Genomic DNA, 27,890 nt, shown 5'->3' on the forward strand with positions numbered 1-27,890 from the left:
ACGGTGTGGTTGCAGCACAATGAACTATTATTAATCGAAACTCAAATTTATTCCGTTTAAGTGAACCACTTCAACAACGATTGCGCAAGAACAAGAGGGCTTTTGAAGTTCTGTTGTCACACCCCATGTGCGTTTTTTATAGAAAATTTCTATGTGTAAACTTTTTGATATTTGTATAGCCTTGTATTTATCTCTACTTTTCCAACTCTGACGTAGGGCTACTAATTGGGCTAAATGGGGGGGGGGGGGTTCTTCGCCACCGATCCTTTCTAAAACGTAGTTCTGTTGGTGCAGTGATTTACCAATGTTACTAAAAAATTAAATGGCGATTCAGATTTTTGCACAACTTAAAAAAAAAGTGAACCCTCGTTAACTTTGCTTGCCCTATTTATGTTTCCAGCTGCAATGCAATATTAAGAATGACAATGACAAGAAAAAAATCGTTTTTAATAGAAATATAATAATTAGTATTATTCTCAGAATCGAGCTTTTCAAATTTAGTAGATCACTTAATGAAGTGTACATTATCGATTAAAAATTATGCTTACAGTCTGTAATTCCGAAGGTTCTTTATTCCAAATGTTCGTAATTCCGAAACACGTAAGTTGCCTATACCTCGATGTTCGTTAATCCGAAATTGGGTTCGTTAATCCGAACATTTGTGACGTTTTTTTCCGAAGGTTCACCGTTATTCTGAAGGTTCATTAATCTGAAAACGAAATAAGGTTCGTTATTATGAAGGTTCGTGAGTCCGAAAACGAAAAAAGGTTCGTTATATTAAGAAGGTACGCTAATCTGATAAATGAAATAATTCGGAATATTCGAACCTTCGGATTAACGAACCTTATTTCGTTTTCGGACTTACGAACCTTATATCGTTTTGAACTAACAAACCTTCGGAATGACGAACCTTATTTCGTTTTCGGATCAACGAACCTTCAGAATTACGAACCATCGGAATAAAGAACCCCAAATTAGTCCACGAGCAATGCATGGACGCGCTGCCGTGGCGCCGCGGTGCGTTGTCATGAAAGTTACGCCTATACCAAGTGATCAATCGATCTAGGCGCCATCTCGAAACTGATAGCAGTATTACTGAGGGGGCTAAATTGCTATCATCAGAAACGATTTTTGTGCTTTTCTTTTAATTATCATGATGATTAAAAGCCTGTTCCTGGCGTCTTAATGAAGTCAAATACATCAATACAATAATTCTTAACATGTGTCCCTTGTACATTTATTTTCGCTTTTTGGAATGCATATGCAGCTTTATACGCGAAATCTTGAGGGTAAATCAGTTCTTTCTGTCCCAATCCGTTGTCTTCTTATTTTTCTTTTCGATCATGCATATCAGTCAGTAGTGGGAGGGGTGAATGCCCCCTAAGTCAGATTATTTGCCCCACCCTCGGTTGCCCAAGAAATTATAAATACTTAAAGGACAAGTCCATCACAACAAAAAGTTTATTTGAATAAAAAGAGAAATATCTAACAAGTATGACGCAGCTGAAAAGAAAGTTATGACATTTTTAAATGTCGCTTAATTTCACAAAAGAGTAATCATAATATGCACCTCCTGGTCTATATGCAAATGAGGATACTGATGATGTCACCCGCTCATTATGAAATAACCAATTTTCACCTTATTGACATGTGAAAGAAAGTTTTATTCCTCCCTGAACATATGGAATTACATGTAATATTGTGCCAACATTTTATGGTTTATTCAAGTTGATCCTTATTGTCAAATTAGTAAAATTTAATCATGGTATAATTCAAACAATAAAAAAGTAATAGTGAGCGAGGTCATCATGATCTTCGATTCTCTCATGTGCATGTCACTGAGTTGTGCATATAATCATTTTGTGGAAAATAAGTGAAACTTTAAATTGTCATAACTTTTATCTTAAATCAGATTTTGATTAAATTTTCAGCGTTATGCGTGTTTTTTTTTTCTCCATTGATTCAAATTCATTAAAAAAAGATTTATTGTATTTACAATAAAATATGTAAATCTGGCTATGAGGACATAAAGGCCTAGAGCCCAGTGCACAATACACGATCCGTTGTAATCTGATTTTCGATAAAAATATGGCAGCGTTTGATAACAACGTTTCAACCTAGAAAATCTAAACGATCAAAGTTCCGAATAATGGGATTGATATCAAAATCAAATTCCAGTCAATTTCGAACCTCTAGGGATAGAAGCAAATTCAATTCTAAATTGTAGTGACGTCATAATCGGCTGCGGCGCCTTGAAGCCATTTTTAAAATATTACTTTACTTTGACCAAAAGGCTAGCTGCAAAGCAGAATTCTGTTTTTAAGTATTCTTTGTATTGTGCCGAACTTAAAATTAAAAATGATTTGACTTGTTGGAACATTAAAATTTAATACAAAGTGGGATTTGCTCGAAAATCGAGTGGTAGTCGGATCGTTTAGTGTGCGCCGGGCTTAAGAATAGGGTTAATAATAATGATTTTTTTTAATAATAATAAATAAGTGCATTTGATGGTGGAACCAGAGAAAGATAAGAAAATAGCTCTAGAAAGGGTTAGAAAGGAAAAACAGAATCTTAAGAATCCCAATAATTAAATTCAAAATCGACCGAATCACTTAAAATTCAAAACGCCTAAATACATTCCAGGGCACGGATTCAGGATTGCGGGATGGCAGGGGGCAGCACAAATCAATCACTTATCCTCTCTAAAAATAATACATTTGACTAGCAAAACGCCCTTACCCAAAAAAGAAAAATAAATGAATAAATAGATCAATAAATAAACAAATAAATAAATAAATAAATATTCAGTAAAAATTAGACATTTTTCGTCTACATCACTTTGAAATGGGGGAAGGCACAAGAAAGAGGTACAAAATATCAGTTAACAAATTTGAGTCAAGAGGGGGGGCGTGTATCCCTTAGCCCCCATGATCCACGAGAGAGAGAGGGGGGAGGTAAGAGACAAGGAGAGTAGATTTACCATCGTGTATCACCATCGCTGCCATTACCATCTTCATCTCCATCATCATCACTTTCATCATTACCAACATCCCCTATCGCAGCAATCACAATAATTAATTTGAATTAGATTAAATAGCAATTTCCTCATTATTTTTCTTGTATATCACATACTTTAAACTTGCCGTTTGACTCATTTTAGATTTTTCCCCTCAAACTCAACTTCCATATAGATATAATACCGGTTCAATTATCTACTTTTTAATTTCATTTGCTATATTGTTTACATATATACATCAGTGACATATGGATAGATATTTATATTTATTTTGCAGTTCATTTGCTGATTTTTTTTTATTGAATTATATGTTTGTATAGACATCCCTCGCTGCCTTACCTGTAGTAGGAAGGAATGACTGGCGTTACAGGAATTTTACTATTTTTTTTTTCAGGCAACTCCAGGTCTGCAGTAGGGGAGTCAGCTTTCAAATTGTGTAATACTTTGTAATGTCATCATCCTATGGTTCTGTTTGTTGTTTGAAATGCCGAATAAATGATAATAAAATAATTACCAAAATCACCATCATCCATCATCACCTCCGCCAACTCATACAGCCACCACCACTACCATTATCATATTCATCACCGTCATCATCACTATCATCACCAACATCTCCATCTTCATCACCACCACCATCTCCATCACCACCATCATCTTCATCACTATCATCATCACCGTCATCATCATCTTCATCATCATCATTATCATCACCATCATCATCATCGCCATCACCATCATCACCATCATCATCTTCATCACCACTATCATCGAATCACTACCACCACTACAAGTCTACAACCATCATTCTCATTCTTATCATCATCACCACCACCACCACCACCATCATCATCATCATCATCGTCATCATCACCATCATCACCACCACCAACTTGTCATTATCAGCATCAAAATTATCAAATTCAAGTCCATCATCATCATCAATCAATGAATAAAAAAATACCACACAATTCTATCAATCATTTTTCAATAAGTTATCAGAATCTTTTAATGTACAGATTAATTTATACAATGCTACAAAAAAATATATTTTCAACATTTTGTTCTACCATTCTTTCCAAGTCAAAGCATGTTTGAAGTACAATTAGTTGTGTTAGGACTGGGTACTTCATAAAATTTTTACTCTGTTAAAGTCTACCTCCATATTCAATAATTTTGTTCTCATAAGACATACACACACATAAAAATTAACTCTTCCTTTTATAAAAGTATCATAACCACTTTACGTTACAGGTTTGAGCAAAACAATTTTACAGGAGTCTTCTACAAATATTGACTAATTGAAAATCCCATTGATCATTTGAGTCTAGCATGAGTGAGCATGCATTGAAATCAAATTGCCACTTTTCAAAATGTTATATGGTTCATTTCTTATTCTAAACTGACAGATAATGTTTTCTTCATTCAGAAAATTAGTTTATCTTTAAACAGTCTCATGTTTCCACAGTTTTGAAATTATGAAAACAACTAGGTCATTTACAAAATTTACATTTTTAGATTTCGCCTCCAAACATCAATTAATTTTATCAAATTGACAATTTTTTTAAAAGATGAAAAACGTTTAATTGAGCTCACTGAAATGTCAAAAATGAAAATGAAAATATGTCAGGGAAGATGGAAAGGGGTTATTTATAGGATAGCTCAAAAACTCTGGCTCAATATCCATCATAAAACTTTTGGAAAGTGACATTTTTGGTTTAAAGGAGAATGAAACCCTTAAAACCAGCTGAATCCATATCAAAGAGAAAAATCAAAGAAACATATTGTTGAAAGTTTGAGGAAGATTGAATGAATAATAAGAAATTTATGAGCATTTGAATATTGAGATCACTAATGCCATGTTGTTCCTCCCATTGGCAATGCGACCAATATCTGTGATGTCACACACGTACAACTCCCTCATTACTTTAGTAATTATTTCACTAATATTCTCACTTTTATAGAGTCTATCACAAGGTGAGGTGTTCTCTTTGTGAGAGGACAAGTACAGAGGTTTCACAACATTATATCATTGATGAATCGTTTGTCATATGATTAGAATGAGCAAAAAGATATGTTTTGGGGTATATTTTCAGTGTCCAAAAGGGAGAGTTGTTCATCTGTGACATCATAGATCTTGGTCGCATTGCCAATGGGAGGATCTCCATAGCATAAGTGATCTCGACATTCAAATGCTCATAACTCTTCTATTGCTAGTCCTATTTTACTCAAACTTTTGTTGATCTTATTCTTTGATTTTTCTGCTTTCACAAAAGCTAACTTGCTCCAAGAGTTTCATTCTCCTTTAATATGCACTCACCCGTGCACTATATGATGGATCAATATCATTTTCAAAATCAAGTTAACTGGTAAATGTAGCAACACCACAGCCTAATGTTCTGCTAAAACAGTTCCTGTAAAAAGATATATTTGAAAAAGGAGGAAGTTACATATTGTGTGCTGTTCATTAATCACATTTGCGAAGAAATAGATAATACCCTTTAATTCTCTTTCATATACATCAACTTCAAATAAATACCGTCAAGATTATTGCTTGTTTTTACACTATCATACTGAAATATTTCATAACATGATAAATTCACATGTATTCATATTGAATATATTTATAACATATGATATTCAATAGCTATTATAATTCAGAAATTCAAATTTTTGCACAAACACAAGACAATCAAGAGTAAAATAAGAACACAGTCCAAGTTGTTTTTATGAATAGGGAAGTTCATAAGATTCTTTTTTCAAAGGTTCCATTCAACAAAACGCAAGTTGATTCTTGATATGAAACAGATGCAGATAACTTACATTTTATTAATAAAATATCTAAATATATTTCATTATTCAAATGATTTGGAAAAAAGGGTACTTTCTTAAAGGAAAACTCAAACCATGCATCCACATAAAAATGAATGTCAATCACTAAGGAGATAATGAGAGACGGTAGCATCAGTGTAGCTTTTTCCCCTGAGATCACAAACACACCATGTAATGCCAACAAATGAGTTGATATGTCAGGCATGCCGAGTCTGCCAGGCAGAAATGAGATCTGAAAGGCATTTCATGAAACAAACCGCCCTTTCACACGGAAAAAAAAATTGTTATTTGAATGATGATTCCTGTGAAAAATAAGGCTAATGACAAATTTAGCACGTGTGAAACCAAACTAGAATCACAAATTCAAATTCTACTCCACAGGTGAATTTCAGTTAAGTTTCACTCAAATTACGGTACAAATGTTCCTTGTGAAAGGTCTGATGATTCTAAAGACGATTGCAATCATAATTACAATGAAGATTCAAGATTCACGTCTGAAAAGGCCCAAATAGTCCAGAAGTGTCACTTATTTATCATTGTTATAAGCTACTGCAAATCACTGCATCTGATTGGCTGAGTGCAAATTAGCTGGTGAACGTCACTGACCAAAACTTCTCATGAAATTTTTCCCAGGAGTATCTTTTTTTATCAAGGTGGAGCTTTGGAGGTTGGGAAAATATTACCCACCCTCAAAAAAAAAAATCTCTGAACAATTAAGATAAACTTTGATACATATCTAGATGCTTGAATGGCACAAAACTAAATGCAGTTTATGAATACCCGTTCATCAACAAATAAGAAACTTAAATTGCTTGTATTTAGGTTGTAAAGGCATTTTAAATGCAAAGGGCAGGGAATTTTGAAAATAAAGTACATTTTCTAGGCGATTTCTAAATAGTTTTTCATGGGAATTTCAAATTTCCTTGCTGTTATCTCCCCAAGCTGCTAGTTAGGCAAACAACTGAAATTTGATGAAAAATAGAACCCCTTTGGAAAGAAGCTCTTCAATTTTGGATGTGCATTGCCGTACATGTAATGTCAGTATTGAATCAAATGTATATAATACCAAGTGTTATCTCAGACTAGTGTAGCAAAGCTGTTAGCTGATATATAAGATCATTCTATATTACATAGGTTATGTACATTTGAATCAGTGATAGGTCAATACACCATCACATGACCATAGCTGCAAGGATCGCATTTGTTATATTCTAGGTTTTGGCGTCACCTCAGTGAATATAACTGCGTTGTATTGTCAATTGCGGCGGTATATTCACTAAAGTGACGTCACTCGCTGCTTACAAGTTGCGCAATCAGGTAATTCATTTAATGTACGCGCTAGTGTTAACGCGTCGATTGCATGAAGAACGCGCTTGATGTATTTTCCAAAAATTGTCTATTATGACGTAAATGGATCAGAGCTGCAGCAAGAATTTCGGGTTAATCAGAGAGCCAGATGATGAATGCAATCTCTGATTGCGAATCCACATAGACTACATAATATAACAGATATTGCTGTTGAATAGTAAAAAGACAAGTTTACATCAAATGTATATAATACCAAGTGTTATCTCAGACTTGTGTAGCAAAGCTGTGATATAATATCATTCCATATTTTACATTAAAACTGTAAATAACACCATTGCTAAATAGGCACTTTGAATATAGATGTTCATATATTGCTTAGTTTACTTCTTCTTTGATTTCATCTTTGAAAAACTTGTTCCTAAGGCTCTATTATATGAAAGTGCATAGGACTGGGTATTGCTAATTTGTTCATTTATTGACTTAATCTTTATAATATTTGTTCATATGTTTTGTTTTTGTTTGCCATTCTCACATCTACATGTAGAGTATAAGGCACTGACAATGTAAAAGTCTTTGCTTGGAAAGTGAGAGTATCTTTGAAAAGAAAGAAAATAAAACAATGAAACACATATATCCAATAACTTTCAATGCTTATTTTACTGTCTAAAGAAGCTTAAAAGTGGATTATATGGAACAGAAAAGTTGGAATATGCTTTACATATGAGATATGACATCCCCTATCTAATTATCTTTATATCTGTCCATGCGTAACCATATTCTGTAATCTCTGTGTGGTTCCACCATCAAACTGATAGGCCTGAAAATAAACAAAATGGGAAAAAAAAAAGAATATGAAAAATTGAAAACTGAGCACATTGGAGAAACTGAAAGAAATCGATACTGCTGATCACATGTACAAAAACAAAGAAGATGAAACTGTGTTGACAGGATGAAATAACTTATTATTAAACAAAACAGAAAATAAAGCTGATTGCACAGTCATAAACTGTAAGAGAATATTATAAGCATTTTTTCTTCTTAAAAAAAGTTATTTCATAAATGAACAAGCAAAATTAGACAAGTCAATTTTTATAAATGTTTAAGACGTGAAAAGGACTCGATTTTAAATGCTCACAGATTACTTTCTTGAATAATTATAATCTTTTGGGCTATATCTTATCATGACCAAAATATTCCTTTTTTTTAAAGAGCTTGAAATATTTCTACTGTATTTCTATCATTTTTCATTATACATGTATGTACAGATAATAGAATAGATGATGACAGAAAACAAAGGAAAAGTAAGAAAATAAATTTAAAAAAAAAGCAAAGGAAAACACTGTTTTTAACAATTAAGGGCCCCAAAAGTTTGGTTGTACTTATCTGACCCTATTTAATGGAAACACATCCCTTTTTTATCCACGACCAAAACAAGTCAAAACATTGATTTTTGTGCGTGTGTGAGTGGTACGTATGTGAAAAAAATTGATAAATAAAAATAGAGATGAATCCCTCATGACCAACCCCTTATTTAAATTTAGTGTTTTTTTTTCTTCTTTTTTTTGCCTGAGAAGTAGAAGAATTCTTACTCTTGAGTAGTAGTGTTGTGCCAGATCTTTATCTTTCTTGACCCCATGACCAAGATGGAGGCACCTGGCATAGTAAAAGCATCCCATAGCCACGCCCTTTGCTAGGAACACAGGTAGACAGTCCGTCGCTTTACTTATCTCCTGGAAGTTATCAACCTGTGATAATCTGTGTAACCAGACAAGCAAATACAAAACAGGCATGTTGAATCTAAAGAAGGATATTTCTGTCTTTTAAAGTGCTGTTTTCCAAATTGTCCTTGAAAACTTTCTGAAAATCAACATCGGATGTGCTTAATGAAAAAAAAAACATAGCAAAAACAAAACAGGAAGGTTGAGATTAAGCAAGAAGGCTTTTGTTTAAAGAACTATTTTTAGAAATTGTCCCTGATTTCTGTTTTGGTGTGTTGGCTCAGTTGGTAGAGCGTCCGTCTCACAACCGGGAGGTCGGGGGTTCAAACCTTGGCAGCGTCAGACCAAAAGACGTTTAAAGATGGGAGTTGCTGCTACCCTGTTTGGCATTCAACGATTAAAGGGGTAGAGCCTCGTCGATCTGGCGCTTCACAGCGGCTGCCGGGCCCACGATCAATTGGGCAAAGCAAATTTTCGGAGTATTTCATTTCATGTCTATTTCGAACAATAAAATATGGATTTTCATTTTCATTTTTTCATACATGTATCAAGCATTGATAATTTGCATAATAAAACATGAAGGCTGAGTCAAAACTTCAAAAGAAGGAAATTTCTGTTTTTAAAGCATTGTTTCTTTTTGTTATTAAAAATGTCCTTGTAATTTTGTTGATATACAATCAACTGGGGATAATGTGTAAAAGTGGGGGGGACACAAACAAAACAGGAAGTTTGAGTCTAAAGAAGAAGGCATTTTTTCTTTTAAATTATTATTTTTTTAGAGAATGTTTGGATTTCTTTTTGAAACCTGAGATTATAGATACACCCTTCCTGTTTTCTTTTATTTATACTGACCATCAATATAATTAAAAGAACACATTAAAAACAGGAAGGCAGTATCTTACAAAGGATGTATTTTTTGGGGGAAAAGAAGGCTTAGTCTAAAGTCTGGTATATAGGTTTTTTTTTCTTTCTTCAAACATTTTTTTACAGCAAAAAACAGGAAAGTTTGGTGTGCATTAAGGATATAGTTTCGTTTCTTCAAACAATATTTTTCTCAAAACATTTTCTTATATTGTGATTTTGGATATACAGTGTATATGGACTCTGTAAATGAGCACATTCTGAGCTACACCCCACTATAGATGTGTTTGTATATGCTACTGAAGTAAAAGTATATGCTTTAAAAATCAAGCCGGTGGCTAGACCACATTTTACAAAAGAATAATGCATTAGAGGAGGGAATTTTAAGTCATTGTTAATCCAACTAATAGTCTTGCGAATACATAGTCAAGTCCATTTACTCATGGCCAATCGAATGGCAGTCTTTTCTGAGATCTCTATCCTCACTACTATGTAGCATAAGACACTTAATGAGACATAAATCATATTAATGACATTATAATCTAATTATGTAACTGTAAGTGGCATAATTACCTTTTAATACCGAATGGGGTGATACTCAGATAGCATGAGAGAGAGTAGCTGTACTAATGCAAATAGCAGTTTAAAAAAAAATCAGCTTATGCATCCTGTTTTCAGTTGCATAAGACATCTACAAACCAAAACCCAGCACAGCTAGTTCACCTAACTTTCCCCCCATTTTAATTTACCTAACCTCTAATTAGGAAAGGTGAATCAGTCTTGTTCTTGGATAATTGATTGATTCTATTTTTAGAGCCCAGTTCAGGACCAAAGGTACATTTGAAGAATTCTGATTCACATAGGCAGTTATAGTTTCTATGAAACTACTCCCACTTTCAAACTGTATATCCTGTACCACGACTGACTTGTATACCAAGGAAAACATTTATACAGGGGCTTGGAGCAATTTCGCCCCCAAAATGTTCAAAGATACCCCGAAAATGGAAAACAATCTCCGGAAAATCCTTATTACTTATTATTATCCTTGTAAAGCTTCCAATCGCTGATGTGGTTTACGGTAAGCTTGTAAAGCTTGTCCAATGTTATAGATTTGGGGAGTAGGCTCTCAACAATAGCACCTGAATTTAAAGTTTTTTGCCTGACTTTTACCCACAGAATTTTATTTTCCATTACAAAGTGAGAGTCTTGATAACAACTGCCAAGGTTTTACTTGCTTTAAAGTTTCGATTAAGACTCAGTTTCAGTATCACAATCTGTTTGTCTGAGCGGTAAGAAATTCTCAATCGCATAACCACCACTCCTACAAACCAACCCCAATCCACTTCTCTTTTTCCGTTCTAATTAAACCTCTTATTAGGAAAGGTGAATCGGTGCTGTTCTTTAATAATTGATTGATTCTATTTTTAGAGCTAAGTTTGGGAACAAAGGTATGTCTGAAGGGCTTCTGGTCACAATTTTCTCACAGGCAATTAATACATTCTTGGTTTCAATGAAACTACTGTTACTTGTCAATCTGTATACTGCATATCCAATGATAAGACCGATTCTTGTTAATACAAAATAAAAATGTTGATAGCAACTGTGAAGGTTTTACTTGCTTTTAGGTTTTCAGTTCAGACTCGGTTCCAGTATCGTAATCTGTGTTTTAGGGCTGTATCGAATCCTTATTTCATTCAGTCCTTGTGGAAATTGCTGAAACAAAAACTGAATTTATCCAAACAATACAAGGGGCTAGAGGCTTTGACATCCTCCTCTGATCTTTCTCTACGGTAATCCTGGACTACTTTATTTGGGAATTTTCTTACATTCTTCTTTACATCACACCAACTTGGTGTTTCTGGCAGTCCAAAGCCCACCAATATCTTAAGATTTGGTTTTTAAAAATAGGGATATTAGTCTTGGAATTAAAAACAAAAATAGCGATCGATCACAGGGGGCAATTTTTCATGACATTGATCATAAGAAATAGCTTTACAATCAATTGATTAGTTTCGTCTCACATGGCCATGAAGTACTTTATATGAAAATTAGAGATATCCGAACAACAAGCATCGAGATTGCAAGATTATCAATAGTGGTGGTGTTGGTTTGGAAAGTGTGGTGAACAAAATGATATAGATTTTATGATTTCCTGTGCCACTTTTCAGCATATACTGAATTCAATCCTGCAATACGTTGCACTGTATGGATATTGATCAAAATAAAATGGGAGGAGAAAAATGTTGAAAGAAACTACTCTAAATTATGTCCTTTCCTTATGTCTGAATCATAGATGTAATCTGTTTAGAAGATAAGGTCAAAACTTAAGAAAGTAGGTCACCCTAGCAACCTTAAATGTACCTTGACATGTGGGTCTTTGGGGTTTCAAAGGACATGTTACAACAAACGCACTACTTCTTCAACAAGTTCACAAACAGCCAATAAAATTGAATGATTTCAGAAGATGAAAACTGTTATTGCACTTTTGTTATTTTAACAAGTATTATGAAATGTGACACCTGGGCCCAATTGCATTAAAGTTACCATTATGGTAACTTTGCCATGCAATGGTAACTTGCATGAAATCCTTGATTCTGATTGGCTGTTGATCAGCGTTACCATGGTAGTTACCATTGGATGGCAAAGTTACCATAATAGTAATTTTATGCAACAGGGCCCAGATCAGAATAAAATATCATAGAACCTAGAATTTCATAATATTTCCTAATTATCTACCTACCTTGCAGCAAGTTCTGCTGCCTTTGTATAGAGTTTGGTGGAGTAATAGTGAGCTACTAAATGACCCATGGAATATACATTCCCTCGCTCAGCAGATTCCTTTAAGCATTCAAACGCAGAGTCTACGTCCTTCTTGCAACCCTGGCCTGTAGCATACAAAATCCCAAGAGCACCTGAACAGATATGATTAAAGGAGAAATAAATGAGATTAATCAAAATAACTTTCAAACTTGAATATTTGAATAAAGAAGGAAAGGAGGGAGAGAGAGAGAATACACATTTGTAAATGAAAAAAAAAGGAAATTGATAAAGAAATAATGGCTCAAATTCACAAAGGTTGTTTTTAAAACCATCGGTTGAACCCATGATTTATACAGATTCCCTGAATAAATTACATTTAATTCACAGCATATTCTGAAAAGTGTCCAATACTGATGCACGCTTTCGTCACAGTACGCCAAATTTATGCCTGTTGCCATGGTTACGTATGCTATTTTATTCATGAGTCCACTGTTTGAACAGTGGACTCATTAATAAACAAGTGGAATGCCTCTGGCCGTCTCACCTGCATCACGCGATTCAATATAGCAGCAGTGCTGATTTTGAAAACTACTATAACTCGCACAAGATGTTCAGTGATACTTGGTTACTCTTATTTCCACGTTTTATGAACTAGACCAATACACTTATAGAGATATGATGGCAATTCAACAAATACCCCCAACGTGGCCAAAGTTCTTTGACCTTACATGACCTTTGACCTTGATCATGTGACCTGAAACTTGCACAGGATGTTCAGTAATACTTGATTACTATTATGTCCAAGTTTCATGAATCAGATCCATAAACTTTCAAAGTTATGATGGTAATTCAACAGATACCCCCAATTCGGCCAAAGTTCATTGACCCTAAATGACCTTTGACCTTGATCATGTGACCTGAAACTTGCACAGGATGTTCAGTAATACTTGATTACTATTATGTCCAAGTTTCATGAACTAGACCAACACACTTTCAAATTTATGGCTGTAATTCAACAAATACCCCAATTTGGCCAAAGTTCATTGACCCTAAATGACCTTTGACCTTGATCATGTGACCTGAAACTTGCACAGGATGTTCAGTAATACTTGATTATTATTATGTCCAAGTTTCATGAATCAGATCCATAAACTTTCAAAGTTATGATGGTAATTCAACAGATACCCCCAATTCGGCCAAAGTTCATTGACCCTAAATGACCTTTGACCTTGGTCATGTGATGTGAAACTCAAGCAGGATGTTCAGTGATACTTGATTAACCTTATGTATAAGTTTCATGAACTAGGTCCATATATTTTCTAAGTTATGATGACATTTCAAAAACTTAACCTTAGGTTAAGATTTTGATGTTGATTCCCCCAACATGGTCTAAGTTCATTGACCCTAAATGACCTTTGACCTTGGTCATGTGACATGAAACTCAGGCAGGATGTTCAGTAATACTTGATTAACCTTATGGCCAAGTTTCATGAGCTAGGTCCATATACTTTCTAAGTTATGCTGTCATTTCAAAAACTTAACCTCAGGTTAAGATTTGGTGTTGACGCCGACGCCGCCGTCGCCGCCGCCGTCGCCGTCGGAAAAGCGGCGCCTATAGTCTCACTCTGCTATGCAGGTGAGACAAAAACTGTGGGCTCATTTATATATTTTTTTTTATATACGCAGTAAATAAGCATAATTTATACAGGATTCTGTATAAACAATAGGTTCAACCGATGACTTTCAGAACCACCTTTGCAAATTTGGTTCAACCCCGATGAGTTGTACTAAAGAAACTTAATGAAATAAATGAATTCAGAAGACAGGGAGGGAGACAGAGATGTGTTCATCCAATAAGAAATTAATGAGAGAAACTAGGGTAATTTTTAAAAGATGGAGGTAGTAGAGAAGTGAGGAAAATGGAGCAGAGTTAAAAAAGGAGAGATTATTTAATTAAATAAAAGTAATCAAAACACTTTCAGAGACAATCTAATGAAAAACAGAAAGAGATAGAAATGAAAGGGAGATGATGAAGACGAACAAACTCTCAAGTGGCATGGTGCCAAGAAAGTATAAATATTCTACAATTTAAATGGGAGGAAGAGAGAAAGGTAGAAAGTGAAACAGACATTTTTCTACGATAAATGAATAATCTGGTAGACATATGATACAAATTTGTTGCAAAGGACAGCACAAACAATAGAGTAAAAGAGTATAAACATCTTATCAACCTTGTTTATGCAAAGATTACAACAAAATATAATTTTGAGGGAATAGCACCCCCCCCCCGGAAAATCAAGTAAAAATAAACAATTTACTAAAAATACATGATACAGTACGAGTTCAGAATTATTTAAAAGTTAAAAGTTAATGTTTGGTTTTAACAGCTAACAGTATATTCCATATAACCCTTATATGCTCTTGTGTTTCTTCAAATTTCGGTCCATGAATCAAACAAGAAAAAGTTAAATGAAAAAGTAAAAAGAAAGTCAAGATATGTTGCAAGGAGAGAATCTCAACAAATGAAAGAAAAAGAGATATTACTGAGATGTACATATAGGCCTCAAGTTATTTTAAAATTCCCAAGAGAAGTTTTATTAAGGAAGAGGGATTGTCAATTCAGGATTATGAAACAATGGATTACTTATAAAGATGTCAAGCTGACAAGCCAACAATAAATTCAAGTTTTGTTTTTGTATCCGTTTCGCCAGGGACTTTACAATATAAATGGAATGCACGCAACATAGTTTCAGACGTGAGAGACGTGAGGTAGGCCTAAAAATAATGAACATATACTTGAGAGTTAACCACAGGAGCTAATTAAAGTAGTGAAGCATTCAATCTTCGAAATATTCTTGTAATAGGAATAAGGCCAAAGGACACCCCAACTTTTTTAGGAAAAGATACTTTCCCTCTTGTGCTCCTTTCATTTCAAGAGTTAAATTTCAATTTTGTTATTGACTGAATATTTGTTCAAGCATGGCCTAATACAGGAATTAGGATTTCCATAAGTGGAACGCCTCTGGCAGTCTTGCCTGCATTACACGATTCAATATAGCAGCAGTGCTGACTTTGAATGATTATTCACAAAAAAAAACATTTGATTCTGATTGGCTGAGAGGCACTGTTACAATGGTAATTGTCAGATAAAACAGGACTTGTTGGATAAAATCCTTTCATGAAATGCTCCCCAGGTGAGACAAGAATGGGCATTCTTACAAGCTTTAACTAATAAGCATGGTAATGCTTGCTTTTATACATATAACTTTAATAATAATTTTTCGTTATTTTTCACTACATGTACCTGTTCTCGTTTGACCTACTATTAAACTGACCTACTATTAAACTCTCAACATGTCAGACAAATTACAGCTTTCACTGGAATTTATGTGTAATGCGCAACACTGATATGATAAGATTTAAACAACTTGTGATGATAATATGATGATAATAATATTAATAATAGTGTGATGATAATGAAATGAGAACATCTAGATTGGTTTTTTAAAATTCTTTGATATTATTGTTCACTGCAACTTTGCAAGTTGCAAGTTTGCCTTGAAATAGCCTTTATGTAACAGGGCAATTCCAAATTCTACAGTCAGAAGTTGTGGGTGAGAACTTAGCCAAACAGGACTATTTTTTTTCACAATACAGGAACTGAATATCAAAATGTATAAATTTCTTGTTTTGTTGCAATCTAAAAGGGGGTGCGTGATAAGTCCACAATGCTCGTCAATTGATGGGGAAAATATGGAAATTCATTTGTGAAATTATGAAAGCGAAAACCTGATAAAATTGTTTTTTTAAATGTATTGACTCTTGGAACAATATCATTCAAGAGTGAATAGACTCAAGTGTTTTGTTATTGCAAGCAGGATTTTTAAAATGAAAATACAAGTTGATTTGAATTTGTATGCAGGCAGAAAACAAAGATGGGGGGGGGAGAAACAATTACAAAAGTAATAATTTCGAGCGATTAACTCTATTTATCTTTTATGAGAAATTAAATTTGATATACCCCTAGAGTTTATTTTTTGTGTTTAAATATAAGTTTATCCTCTACAATCGAGGCTACGAAAGATTACGGATAAGGTCAAACATTGGTGAAATTGAGAGAAAAAAGTCATGTTATTATTAATCGTATAAATAAATTCACTGTTGATCTTGCAACACAGTTCATAGTTTATTCGATTAATCAGTCGATCAATAATCAATCAATCTGAACAATTCCTGCTCATACCACGCCATGGCTTTGTGCATCATGAAAAAAGTAGTGCTACATATAAGTTTTACAGATACAGTGTAGTTGTGATCATCTAGATCAATTTGATGTAATTGGTCACTTTGAATACAGGTAAATCCCACAAATATTATTCAAATTAAGATGAATAACAAACCAAATAACACGCATAAAGAAAATAAATATATGAATGGACAACTGAGCTAAATAAATAGATAGTACTACGACTAAGTTTCCTTTAACTCTCACAGCACTAGCCCGAGTCAACTTGGAAGAATAGATATTTAGTTAAATAGATAAGTAATTACATCAATAAACGAATAAATATAACTGAATCAATAAATTCAGAAAATAAATTTATAGAGAAATAAATGAGTACTATATGAAAAATAAAATTAGGTTAAGAAAAATATATGATAAAAACCTTTAAAAGCAGTCAACCACAGTGGCCCTACATACATGTACAATTCGAAGATTTAGTTTTACACTGCCAAGCTATAACTACCGGTATTATGATATAAAATCTTGTTTGTTTCATCTTTATTGTCTTGTAAAACATCATAGAATTACCTGGATGAAGAATAAAGGGAAAAAATACAAATGAGAGAAAAAAAAATAGAATTCCTCACCTTGTGATTCCAGGCTCCCATTCCCTGTTGCCTCTGAATGCCAGAAGAAAGCCTTAGAAAGCGAAACCAAATAAAATACAATCAATCTCCACTCATCCTACTCGTTGATCCTTGTTGAGGACTAGTGGTTGCCATGGAATTACAAATAACCCTTAAGGAGACAATAAAACACTTCATACAAACCAATGTCTATCGTTAATGATGAATTGGTGACTGCAGAAAGATGACAAGCTCCTTCTCATATTATTAAAATAAAACTATTTCAAGCTCATGCAACCAATATTATGCAGCTGTCATGAGATCATCGCCCAGAATAAAAAACAAAAACAAGGGGAGTTTTTGTTCCCATAAAGTCTACATACTAATTTTCCATTGCAAACCAAATGATGTCATAGATAAAGATATGAGGACACAAGACAGATTGTGGAATGTGTATTGAAATAAAAAAATCTTCTAAATTTAACTATAATAATATGCAACATTTATATAGCGCTTAATACAAATGTTTCTAAGTGCTACTAACTATCACCCCGGCTTTAGCACGGCTATCCAGATCGGACGCTTGAGCACTTAAGGATTTACTTCCTGCCGGGTACCCATTTACTACACCTGGGTGGAGAGTGGCAAATGTAGATAAACGCCTTGCCAAAGGACGCGAGTGCTGAGGTGAGGTTTGAACCCCGGACCTTGTGGTTCAAAGTCCGAAGACTTATCCACTAAGCCACAACAGCTCTACAATATACACCTCTACAACTATATTTTGCACTTTACTTCTTACAAAAATCAAAGATTCCTGGGACTAAAGGGGGGGGGCAAATCTGTTATAAGAAATGCTTTGAAGAGTTACTCAACCCAATCCCTAATCCCTAAAACAACTTCTAGGGTGAAAAGGGGACTACCGGTATAGAAATTTTGGAATTAACAAATTTTCATTTGAAAAAAAAATTGTAAAATAACATTTATATGCGAACTTCCAAGGTATTGTCTTTCCTTTTTTTGTTGAACAAAACGCTCCCTATCAATAATAGTCTATGACAGATATGAAATCAATTGTGCATCTTTCACTATTAAGCCGTAGTCAATAGCAAAATAAAATTCATATGTACGTCTGAACTTGAGATGGCAGCATTCACCATTTTAGTATTAACCATATGGAATTATCAAGAATGAATATGGTGCATTACTAAACTTGATCAGCTTTCGATTTGGATTATTAGCAGGAAAAAAAATCAGTCAAAAAGCGAGGCAGGGAACTTTCCTACCAAATGATTAGAATCCCTTTTAGTATTTATTTGTAGTAATAATATCTAGGTTTATACAGCGCTATTTGCCTGAGCTAGGATACGAAATGCTGCTATTACTACCCCGGCTTTAGCTTAAGCTACCAGGTTTTCAATGGTGCTCAGTGCATTCAAGGAGTTACGGTAATCCTACCAGTTACCCACTCACCTGCCATATAAATTTCTTGTTAAAGGAAAACATGCCATAGTTTAGATTCAAACCATGATGACCCTCTGTTTGAACGGCAAGAGTCAGAACCACTAGACCACAATGCGCGAACCACTAATATATGGTACAGTATGTAGTATAAGGACTTAAAAATCTTTTGATTTGTAATATAAGAGGAATGAAATAATCAAAAGCAACCGAGGGACATTCCTAACAAAGTGCTAAAAAAAATAAAAAAATGTAATACATGTAGTCGTCATGGTCATGATTTCTGACATAATTTTAACCCTTTTGGCATCTTGCAATATTATACGATAATACAACAGGCATAATTTTATACAATTTGGCATAATTCTCACGTTGTATTTGGAGATTTATTTTCCACAAATATATATTTTATTTTTCAGCCAAAGTTAGATGTAAATCAGACACCTAAAAATGCCGAGGATATTTTTCATCTTCTTGACCGACATTTATTTCTTCGTAAAACGGCATTTTGGGTTCAGCATACTTCAGAATATTTTTTTGCGATCGCTAGCATAATCATACTTAACTTTATGGTAGTCAACGGTCCCACCGTTTTATGATCACTTTACTGAGAGGGGGCATCTGTACTAAAGTTGATGAATTATCAAGAATTTGATATCCTCTTCTTAATCCAAATACTCAAGAGCTGAGAGTAAAAGAGTTCCAGGTTACCTTTTTCAGATCTTTTGTTTCATCTCTGCAGTAGAACATTCCGAGAGCTGTTTGAGCTTTGATGCTGGCTTTGGGATTTCCATCATCCGCTGCTAAGATCCAATACCTCTCTGCTTCCCTGTCTGACTGCTTCATCCCGCATCCTTCAAAATAGGCACGTCCTATGTTGTACTGGGCACAGGGGATCAGATGCTGGGCCCATTTAGCATCAGAGTCTGCAACACCCTTCATATACTCAAAACCCCTTTTCTGTTGTTTTTTTTTTAGAAATAAAAAAGATGAATGAATAAAATAAGGAGAAAATATATTTAATCACTTAGTGTTAATTTAGAAAAAAAAAAACAAGGAGTGTGTATCTTGATGAGTGATCTTCAAGAGCAGTTTGCAATTATGAGAAATAGTAAAAAAAAAACTGAAATAAAAATCATTTATTAGGGGAATACACTTGAAAAGGACATGGCCAACAAATAAATTTGCATCCACTTTAAAAGTAAACTATAAAGCAATTTTTCTAGAATTCTGATTAAAACAAAATCTTTTTTATGAAAAATAAGAACCATTTTTCATACACAAAATTGGTAAAGCTCTCATTTTAGCTTACAAAAATAAAATCCGTGGCAATTATCAATGAGTGTCATGTTGAAAATGGTCTAACGTTAAAAGCAATGAAAGTAATGCTGGGGTGGTGTTCTGAAAATTGTCTTAACTTTTCTTGTAACTTTTCTTAACTCGCTAATATTCTCTTAAATCGGTATTCTGAAAATTGTCTTATCTCTGTAAGGACATCCCCTATTTTATCTCTGACACGCCCAATATTTCATCATCAACCAATCATTAAGCTTGTTACATGCTTAGGTCAACCAATAGAAGCGTTTCTTCTGAAAAATAATGAAGCGCATTGTTGATATGAGGTGTAATTTCCTTGCACCCCCGACGCTAAACGCTAAAAATACACGTGGCTCTTCTCAAAGACATATTTTCTCTGAAAAGATTCATCGTCTCGAGCACCAATTTTTAATCGCTGAAAAGTCTACCAATCCGTCGTTATAATGTCTTTGGAATGTCTCTTTTTGTGAAACATGATGTTCTTGCGGGATGAAGCAAGAAATAATTATTGCAGGCGGACAAATATCGCATGCAACAATAAGTTACAATAGCCCCCTACCTCTTGTAAGTTTTCTTGTATTTTCCAAGGAAGTTAACAGAACGCAAAGATAAGAGAATTTTCAGAATACCTTTTATCTCGATATGTTATCTTGCGCAAAGGGATATTTATGCGCCGTTTTTAACTTTACGCATAATTCTAGCTCTGACACGCGCTCAGCGAAATTTACAAGAAAAGATACAAGAATTTTCGGAATACGGATTTTATTTTAACTCTAAAGATACAAGAATATTTCTCTTAAGACAATTTTCAGAATACGGCCCCTGGAGTCTCTATATTATGACACATTGCATAATTGAAACATCTATTACCATATCTTTATCTGTGCCCAGTCCATCAAAGTATATAATACCCAGCTGGTACTGTGCTTGTAAATCATTCTCTCTGATGTCATAGAAGTATTTCTTAGCCTCCTTGTATCTCTCCTGTATAAATGAAAATTAATGGATTGCACATTGCATGTAGGAAATGTAATAATTTCACAATAAAGTGCAAATGATATGAAATAAAATAATATTTTCTTCAACAAAGATGTATCAACATGAAACAAAATCAAATCCCTTGATCACAAAAAGGAATTATTATTCCAAAAAAATGATAAGGTTTGAACTTAAGTAATATTAAAATGTCACTCTTTTTCAAAGTCAAATCGGAAAAACAAGATGGTGAGGGAGAATTGGATTCTGACCTGTTCAAAGTAAAACTGACCAAGCTGGAAGGTAGCAACTTGGTCTCCCTTCTTGACTTTGTCCAATAAGAGTGCTTCCACTTTCTCATTCAGTTCTTGCTCTTCCTTGTCTTTTCGTTCAGCATCATCCAAGATGTGCAAGCTCTTAGTACCAGCGGTGAGTTCTGTACCAAGGCTACCCACGCTACCAGAACGGAAGCTCTTTGTTCCTGGTAAGGGCTCTGCAGGAAGGGTGTTCTGCTTTGTAAGGTGATGCTCCATTTTTGTGGGTTTTTTTTTATTCTTCTATGAAACCAGAACTATACTATGGAATACTAGGTATGTCTGAATTAGAAAAAGAAAAGAAAATACTTCTTAAGTAATTGTAATGTGATGCAGATAAGCATCATGTTATTGAGGTCCCAGTGCCTAGCTAACACACACTCTGGGGGGCAAAAGCTGCCAGAGACTTTCAAGCACCATCACAAAATCCACAGATATTTAATCAAAATTTTTACCTTAGATATAATGTGTGATATGATAATTATTTATATCTAAACCTAATATTGAATGCTTCAAGAAATCTTTTATGTTCTCCGCCGCACGGGTCTGGAACAATTTGCCAGATTCACTTAAGAATGCAGTTTCAGTAAATTCTTTCAAATTATCCTTTAAAAAATGTATTTCCTATACCATATGTCAATTTTCGACTCACAATGGCTGTCATACACAATCACTATGAGCATATTAATGCATCTCTATTCTTCACCTCTCCTCACTTTTCATGTTACTACCGATATTCCTATACTTTTAAGTTCTTTCCACATAGTATTTGTAATCCAATGATTTTGTCCATAATAACCCTTACTTATATTTCATTTATTGTAATATACAATTCCCTTATTTCTCTTTAACATTGTCACGTTGCTATTATTTGTAATGATCTTAACCCTTTGATATTTTATAGTTTTAGACATACATTTATAACTGATTGCCATTGTTTCACTCGATTTTCTATAATGCCATAATCATTTCATTGTTCAGTGTTTTATCAGTGAATAAATTATACAATTAGTAGTTTTATAATTAGTATCTGTTCCCTTTTGAAAACTGAAAATATTTTAGTTTGATTCATATTATCATTTAAGTAACAATATTTGTTTATTTATGATACTAAGTATTGTTTTCTTTGACTTAGATTTTGACTTTATTTTCATGTATGATATGATGATTTATGTTGTTCTTTATGTTTTCATCAGGTCATTGATGAAAAACAGTTTTATGCTGATCTTTTGTACCTGAATAAATATGTTCTAATGAATAAATAAATAATAAATTTGTATTAAATTTTAGTATTTGTTGAATACTAATATTTTTTCTATAAATTGTTCTTCAAAACGGCAATTTGTAACATCACAAATCGAGGTACGTCATAACAAAGCGGTTCAAGGGTCAGACCTATTGGTTTTGCTTTGTTGACAAACGGATCGAGGGATCAACATGAGATCGGTCTGGTAATACGCATAAGGCGTATGAAGGTGTATAAATAAATAAAATCACTAACATTTACGTGATTTCTATCTTCAAAGATGGATTTCCTAGGCCAGGGAAATCCATCTCTGACTCTGTTTACATGTGTTACTTATACATATATGGGAGGTGGTTCAAGGCTCCATGATGAAGAAGTATATGTCAAAATATTAAAAAATATCATCATGGAGTCCTCAAGGCTAGATCGATACCGAGAACGAACGCAACAGAGCGAGAGGTCTAACTTTTCCTTTTTTTGAGGGTCCAGTTTGTGCCTCGATGTCAGGATTCTGTGTCTCACGATAGACCTTCATCCATCCATATAATCGACGTAAGTGCATAATTTATTTTTTCCCCTTTCATTTGGAGTGCTATTGCGACCCCATTCTCCCCCATTTTGAAGAGTATATGTCTGCCTAGTATTACACGGACGAGTCCTGGGGCGGTATTCTGAAAACCGTGACAGCACAAAAACGGTGTTAGCTAACACGATTGGTATTCTGAAAATCGTGTTAGCATGAAAAACACGTGGCCCAAGTGGTAACACCACGCATGGTCATGAAATACGCAGTGCGCAACGCGCAACCCCCAAGAAGATAACACGAAATTTGGTATTCTGAAAATGGTGTTAGCTAAAATTTTAATTAAAATTATTATCATAATGCTCATGAGTTATTTATTTGGTTACTTTTTGCCAAAATACAAAAAAAAAGATCAAAGGAGAGGAAGAAAATTTGAAACGTCTAAAAAAAAGCACAAACAGAAATTAAAAAGAATGGAATTAGCGATAGGGGAACTCTTCTATAATATTCACAAACTTTTGTACTCTTTCCAATGGTTGTATAGTTCCAATGATTACAATTTGTTTAACTCTCAGTGCTTCTAGGTTATCCTTGATTCATATATCCCGCCAGTCAATCTATATGCTTCGGATGGGGAGGGGGGAAGGGGCAAAAGTGAAAAAAAATTTTTTGGCTGATCGCTATACGCATCAAATTTTAATAAAGAAAAAAATTACAATTTTGTATGATTGATATTTCTATGTCAGGTTTAGTTTTTCTTAAAGTACTTTTTAAAATTTTCATTGCATATTTATCTTTTTAAGTTCTCAAAATTATTGGGGGCATGTATAAATTATGCTTGCCCCCATATTTTAGGGGCGATCGTCCCCTGCCCACTCCACAATCAATCTTGGCCTCTGTCTCCTGTCATAATTTTGTGTCCATGCTGGCGAGCTGTCTGAAATAATCAATTCTTAATTGTCACAATCACCCATCCCCACCCATCCCCACGCCCACGTCTCTTTCTAGCTCTAACTTTTATTTAGCTGTATCAGTGTATGCGATTACAAAATGATGTCACAATGCAGGCTTGCTTTGTGTCATCAAGCGCGCTCCCCTTTTCCCTGAAAATTTTGCGTGATAACTGATTTGTTTCTTTAACAGCGCATTTGATTGGATTAAATAGATGCATGGACCATGGTGGGAGGAGCCGAAGATAACAGGACATGAGATAACACGCAGATAACACGGTTTTCAGAATACCGATTTGGGGGTATGTTAGGGGCGTGTTAAATCAGAGAGATAACACGATATTTAACACCAAAGTTAACACGTTTTTCAGAATACCGCACCTGGGGGGCGTTTCATGAAAGGACTTGTCGGACGTTTTATCCAACAAGTCCCATTTTATGCGACAGTTACCATAGTACCAGTACCTCTCAGCCAATCAACATCAGAGAAAGATGTCAGATCTGACAACTTGTCGGATGAAAATGTTGATGAAACACTCCCCCGGGCTGGGCTTCGGCCCGCGGGCACTCACACTATTGCGAGGTTAGTATATGCTATATGAACCTCGCACAACCAACGTGTTTTTGTAGTGGATTTTAGAGTTGTCGTTAACATCGCTTCATAACGTGAATGATGTTAGCCGAAACCCATTCCGCTACTCACCAGGGCTTTTTCTGGTAGAAAGCGTTACATTTTCAACATATTTTTTTAATTTAAAAAGGACACAAAAAAGAGCAAAATCGCTTACCTCCGCCTGGAAAGTGGCTTCGCACGTCTCTTCCACGGAAATAAAAGGAAGGTCATTGGTGGCGCTAATACAGTTCGCAACCTTAATTCAGCTTGGTGGTATTTTTAAAACTAGATTCATGATTCATTGTATGCGCAATTCCAATAATTGTTTGATAAAATAGAGACCCCAATAAATGCAATAACTTAAAAAACATACTTTTTTATTATTTTTGCTGATGATAATACTTTTTGGAAAATATTCAAAACGATGACAAATTAAACAAAAAATATAGAAAATTCTATGTACCTTGAACAAAGCCCCGCAAGTGCTACCGTTAATTAACGTTCCACCAAAGTCTTTACAGTAAAAAGATTGAACACTTTGCCGACTTCGCATAACGCTTTGCATCGATTTACGTGTAAGATAATTTCTGTGTCTAGACTCGTCTCTAGTCTTTCAATTGTAGTGTCTTTGATATGAAGATAAATCGCGCGCCCTCTTTCGCTCATTAGACAAAAAATTTCAGAGCTAGAAAGGTGGCTTTCGTATTTCGTCAACGTGAAGAAAAATCAACGCTTAAATGACGCATTTTGAGGGATATTCATTCATCAAATGGATGCTGGCTGAGGGTCAGTCCATCAATAAGGTTTTACAACAGCCCCACCTAGGTATCACCAAGTCTTCAATGCGATCTGACCCTACCATAGACATCATTGCAAGAGGACTTAGGACCTTTTACTCCCTCCATGGTGTCGGAGCGTATACATCGGGCCTATCTCCACACCTCTGTGCGAAGCTGTGGACAGTATTCTGTGTCCCCAGGATGTTATATGGCTCCTCTATCGTCTCCTTAACATCCCACCAGGCTAACCGCATAAACATCGCCCAAAACCAGTTATTTAAGAAGATTTTGGGAATCCCTCAGAGTGCAGCGAATGAATCAGTGTTCCTTCTCACGGGCATTACCCCCCTCATGTCACAAGTAGAACTGGATAGCCTCCTCATCATAGGTCAGCTAACATCATTATCTGAAGACCGCTTTGAGAAGAGGGCATTTGTACATGCTTCTATCCGCGGTGTACCCCTCGTGAAATCCTGGAACCTCCTTCTCTTCAAGTACAACCTACCAACCCTTCTCTGCCTAATTGAACACCCGATCCCATATCACAAGTGGAAAGCCATATGTAGGAAGTCCATCTATTCAAAAGTGCTGCAGGACACAACCAATGCCATTGCATCTAAGTCATCGCTGTCCTTTTGGAAAGATATTGACAGTCTCCCACCATCTTCTCTGCTATTTCCAGAAGGATTAGCCCCTCATCTCCGTAAGGCACAGATTATCAGAGCTCAGCTCCTCACCCAAACATACCCCACCCAGAAGCGTCTCTCAAAAATTGGCAAATCCCAAACTGCCTCCTGCCTGCTATGCAAAGATGGTGATGAAGACACCCTTCACTTTATCTCCTCTTGTAGCCATCTACATTCTCAGCGAGTTGCCTTTATGGCAAATGCCAACAAGATGCTGCCTGATTTGGGGATGAGTGCCAGTCTCCACATAGATGACCCTCTAGAATTTGCCCTGCTAATTCTCCTCCCAAACCAAGACCTCTCTGCAAACACTGTAAAATCTTTTTTTACGACACTTGCCCTTAATTTCTTGCTGAAAATCCATATGTTTAGATCTTCTACACTTGAATCCTAGTCCTCTCTGCTGAATACATCTACCTTCTCTGACTGACCTCTCTTACAATACGTACTAAGCTACATATACCATTTTGTGCAGGATCTCCCTGCTGATCTCCGAAGCTAACGGAGGAAGAAGAAGAAGAAGAAGAAGAAATTATGAGGAATTGACCATGTCCATGTTGACTTCACATCGTTTCGTAAGTTTCGTAGGAGGACTTCATTCTGTAAGTCCTCGTACTAATTTTTCGTAAATTAACGTTATTTGTTGAATGCGCCGTGCCTTCAATTATTCTGTAGTCGGCGGCTGAGATGTAGCCGTGGGTGCCCGCGGGCCGGAGCGGAGGCGGAGGAGCTCCCTGGGTTACATACAATTACAAACATACAAATGGATAGGTGGGAACACATTGCAATAAATCGTCAACTTTTGAGTTTGGAAAGAAACATTTCGCCAGCAGTACAGTAGATCTCTAGGCCCTAAAGGTGACAAAATATAATAGAATGATTCGATAATTCTACTTATCCGTCTACTTAAACAATATTTACATTATGGTCTTGAAAAAAGGAGATAATTTATAATTTATCCCCGGACTCCTCATGCTTGAGAGCGTCTCGTTGTCGTGGTGATCGATATGCGATCGGAGCATGCGCGATCGATATTGGGTGATTTTGTGTGGCCTGCATGCATGTTTTTATTTTTCATCTATTTTTTTGGTCGTATTATATTAAACTTCCCTTGTGATTACAAATTGGTAAAGAAATATATACAGATTCAGTGGCGTAACTACGGGGGGCACAGGGGGCACGTGCTCCCTAATCGGCTGGCAAAAAAAAAACCCAACCCCCTCAAAAAAAAAAAAACGGGGGAAAATGAGAGAGGGAGAACTAATGTCAATTAAGGAAGAGAAATTATTTAGTGGGAAACTTTGTACATTATAATATGTTATATTTTACTCACGCTCACAGTATTTGATTACTGAGATATGCGCATGATAATCATGATGACGATGACTACAAAAAGTGCTTCATATATTCATATGTAATTAATTCTAACAAAATCAGCAAGCGCTTGGCACTCGCATTAGATAACTATGGTGATATATATATTATATATATATATATATATATATATATATATATATAATATATAAATATAATCTAATAAATTTGTCATAACTTGACAAAGCCCTATGGGCGAAAATTCGTTAAAATATTATTGTCAACAGAGTTTTGATACTTTTCTTTGTTTTAAACTATATATATATATATTTGATGAACCTCCAGTCAACCTTGTGAACTTGTGTTTAT

At 35.0% G+C, this 27,890-nt stretch overlaps 1 protein-coding gene across 1 annotated transcript; it reads right to left on the bottom strand.

The window, feature by feature from the left end:
• Positions 1 to 3,996: 3,996 nt before the first annotated feature.
• LOC129272742 (LRP2-binding protein-like) lies at positions 3,997 to 27,218 on the bottom strand. The gene is made up of 8 exons (XM_064107599.1): positions 27,129 to 27,218; positions 21,369 to 21,692; positions 20,992 to 21,105; positions 19,516 to 19,764; positions 17,368 to 17,419; positions 12,476 to 12,647; positions 8,746 to 8,911; positions 3,997 to 7,973 (listed from the first exon to the last, which is right to left on the bottom strand). The coding sequence occupies exons 2-8, from the start codon at positions 21,627 to 21,629 to the stop codon at positions 7,908 to 7,910; spliced, it is 1,080 nt and encodes a 359-aa protein (XP_063963669.1). The 5' UTR covers positions 21,630 to 21,692; positions 27,129 to 27,218; the 3' UTR covers positions 3,997 to 7,907.
• Between the last annotated feature and the right edge of the window lie 672 nt (positions 27,219 to 27,890).

This window comes from Lytechinus pictus, chromosome 12 (genome assembly GCF_037042905.1).
Source record: "Lytechinus pictus isolate F3 Inbred chromosome 12, Lp3.0, whole genome shotgun sequence".
Taxonomy (NCBI): domain Eukaryota; kingdom Metazoa; phylum Echinodermata; class Echinoidea; order Temnopleuroida; family Toxopneustidae; genus Lytechinus; species Lytechinus pictus.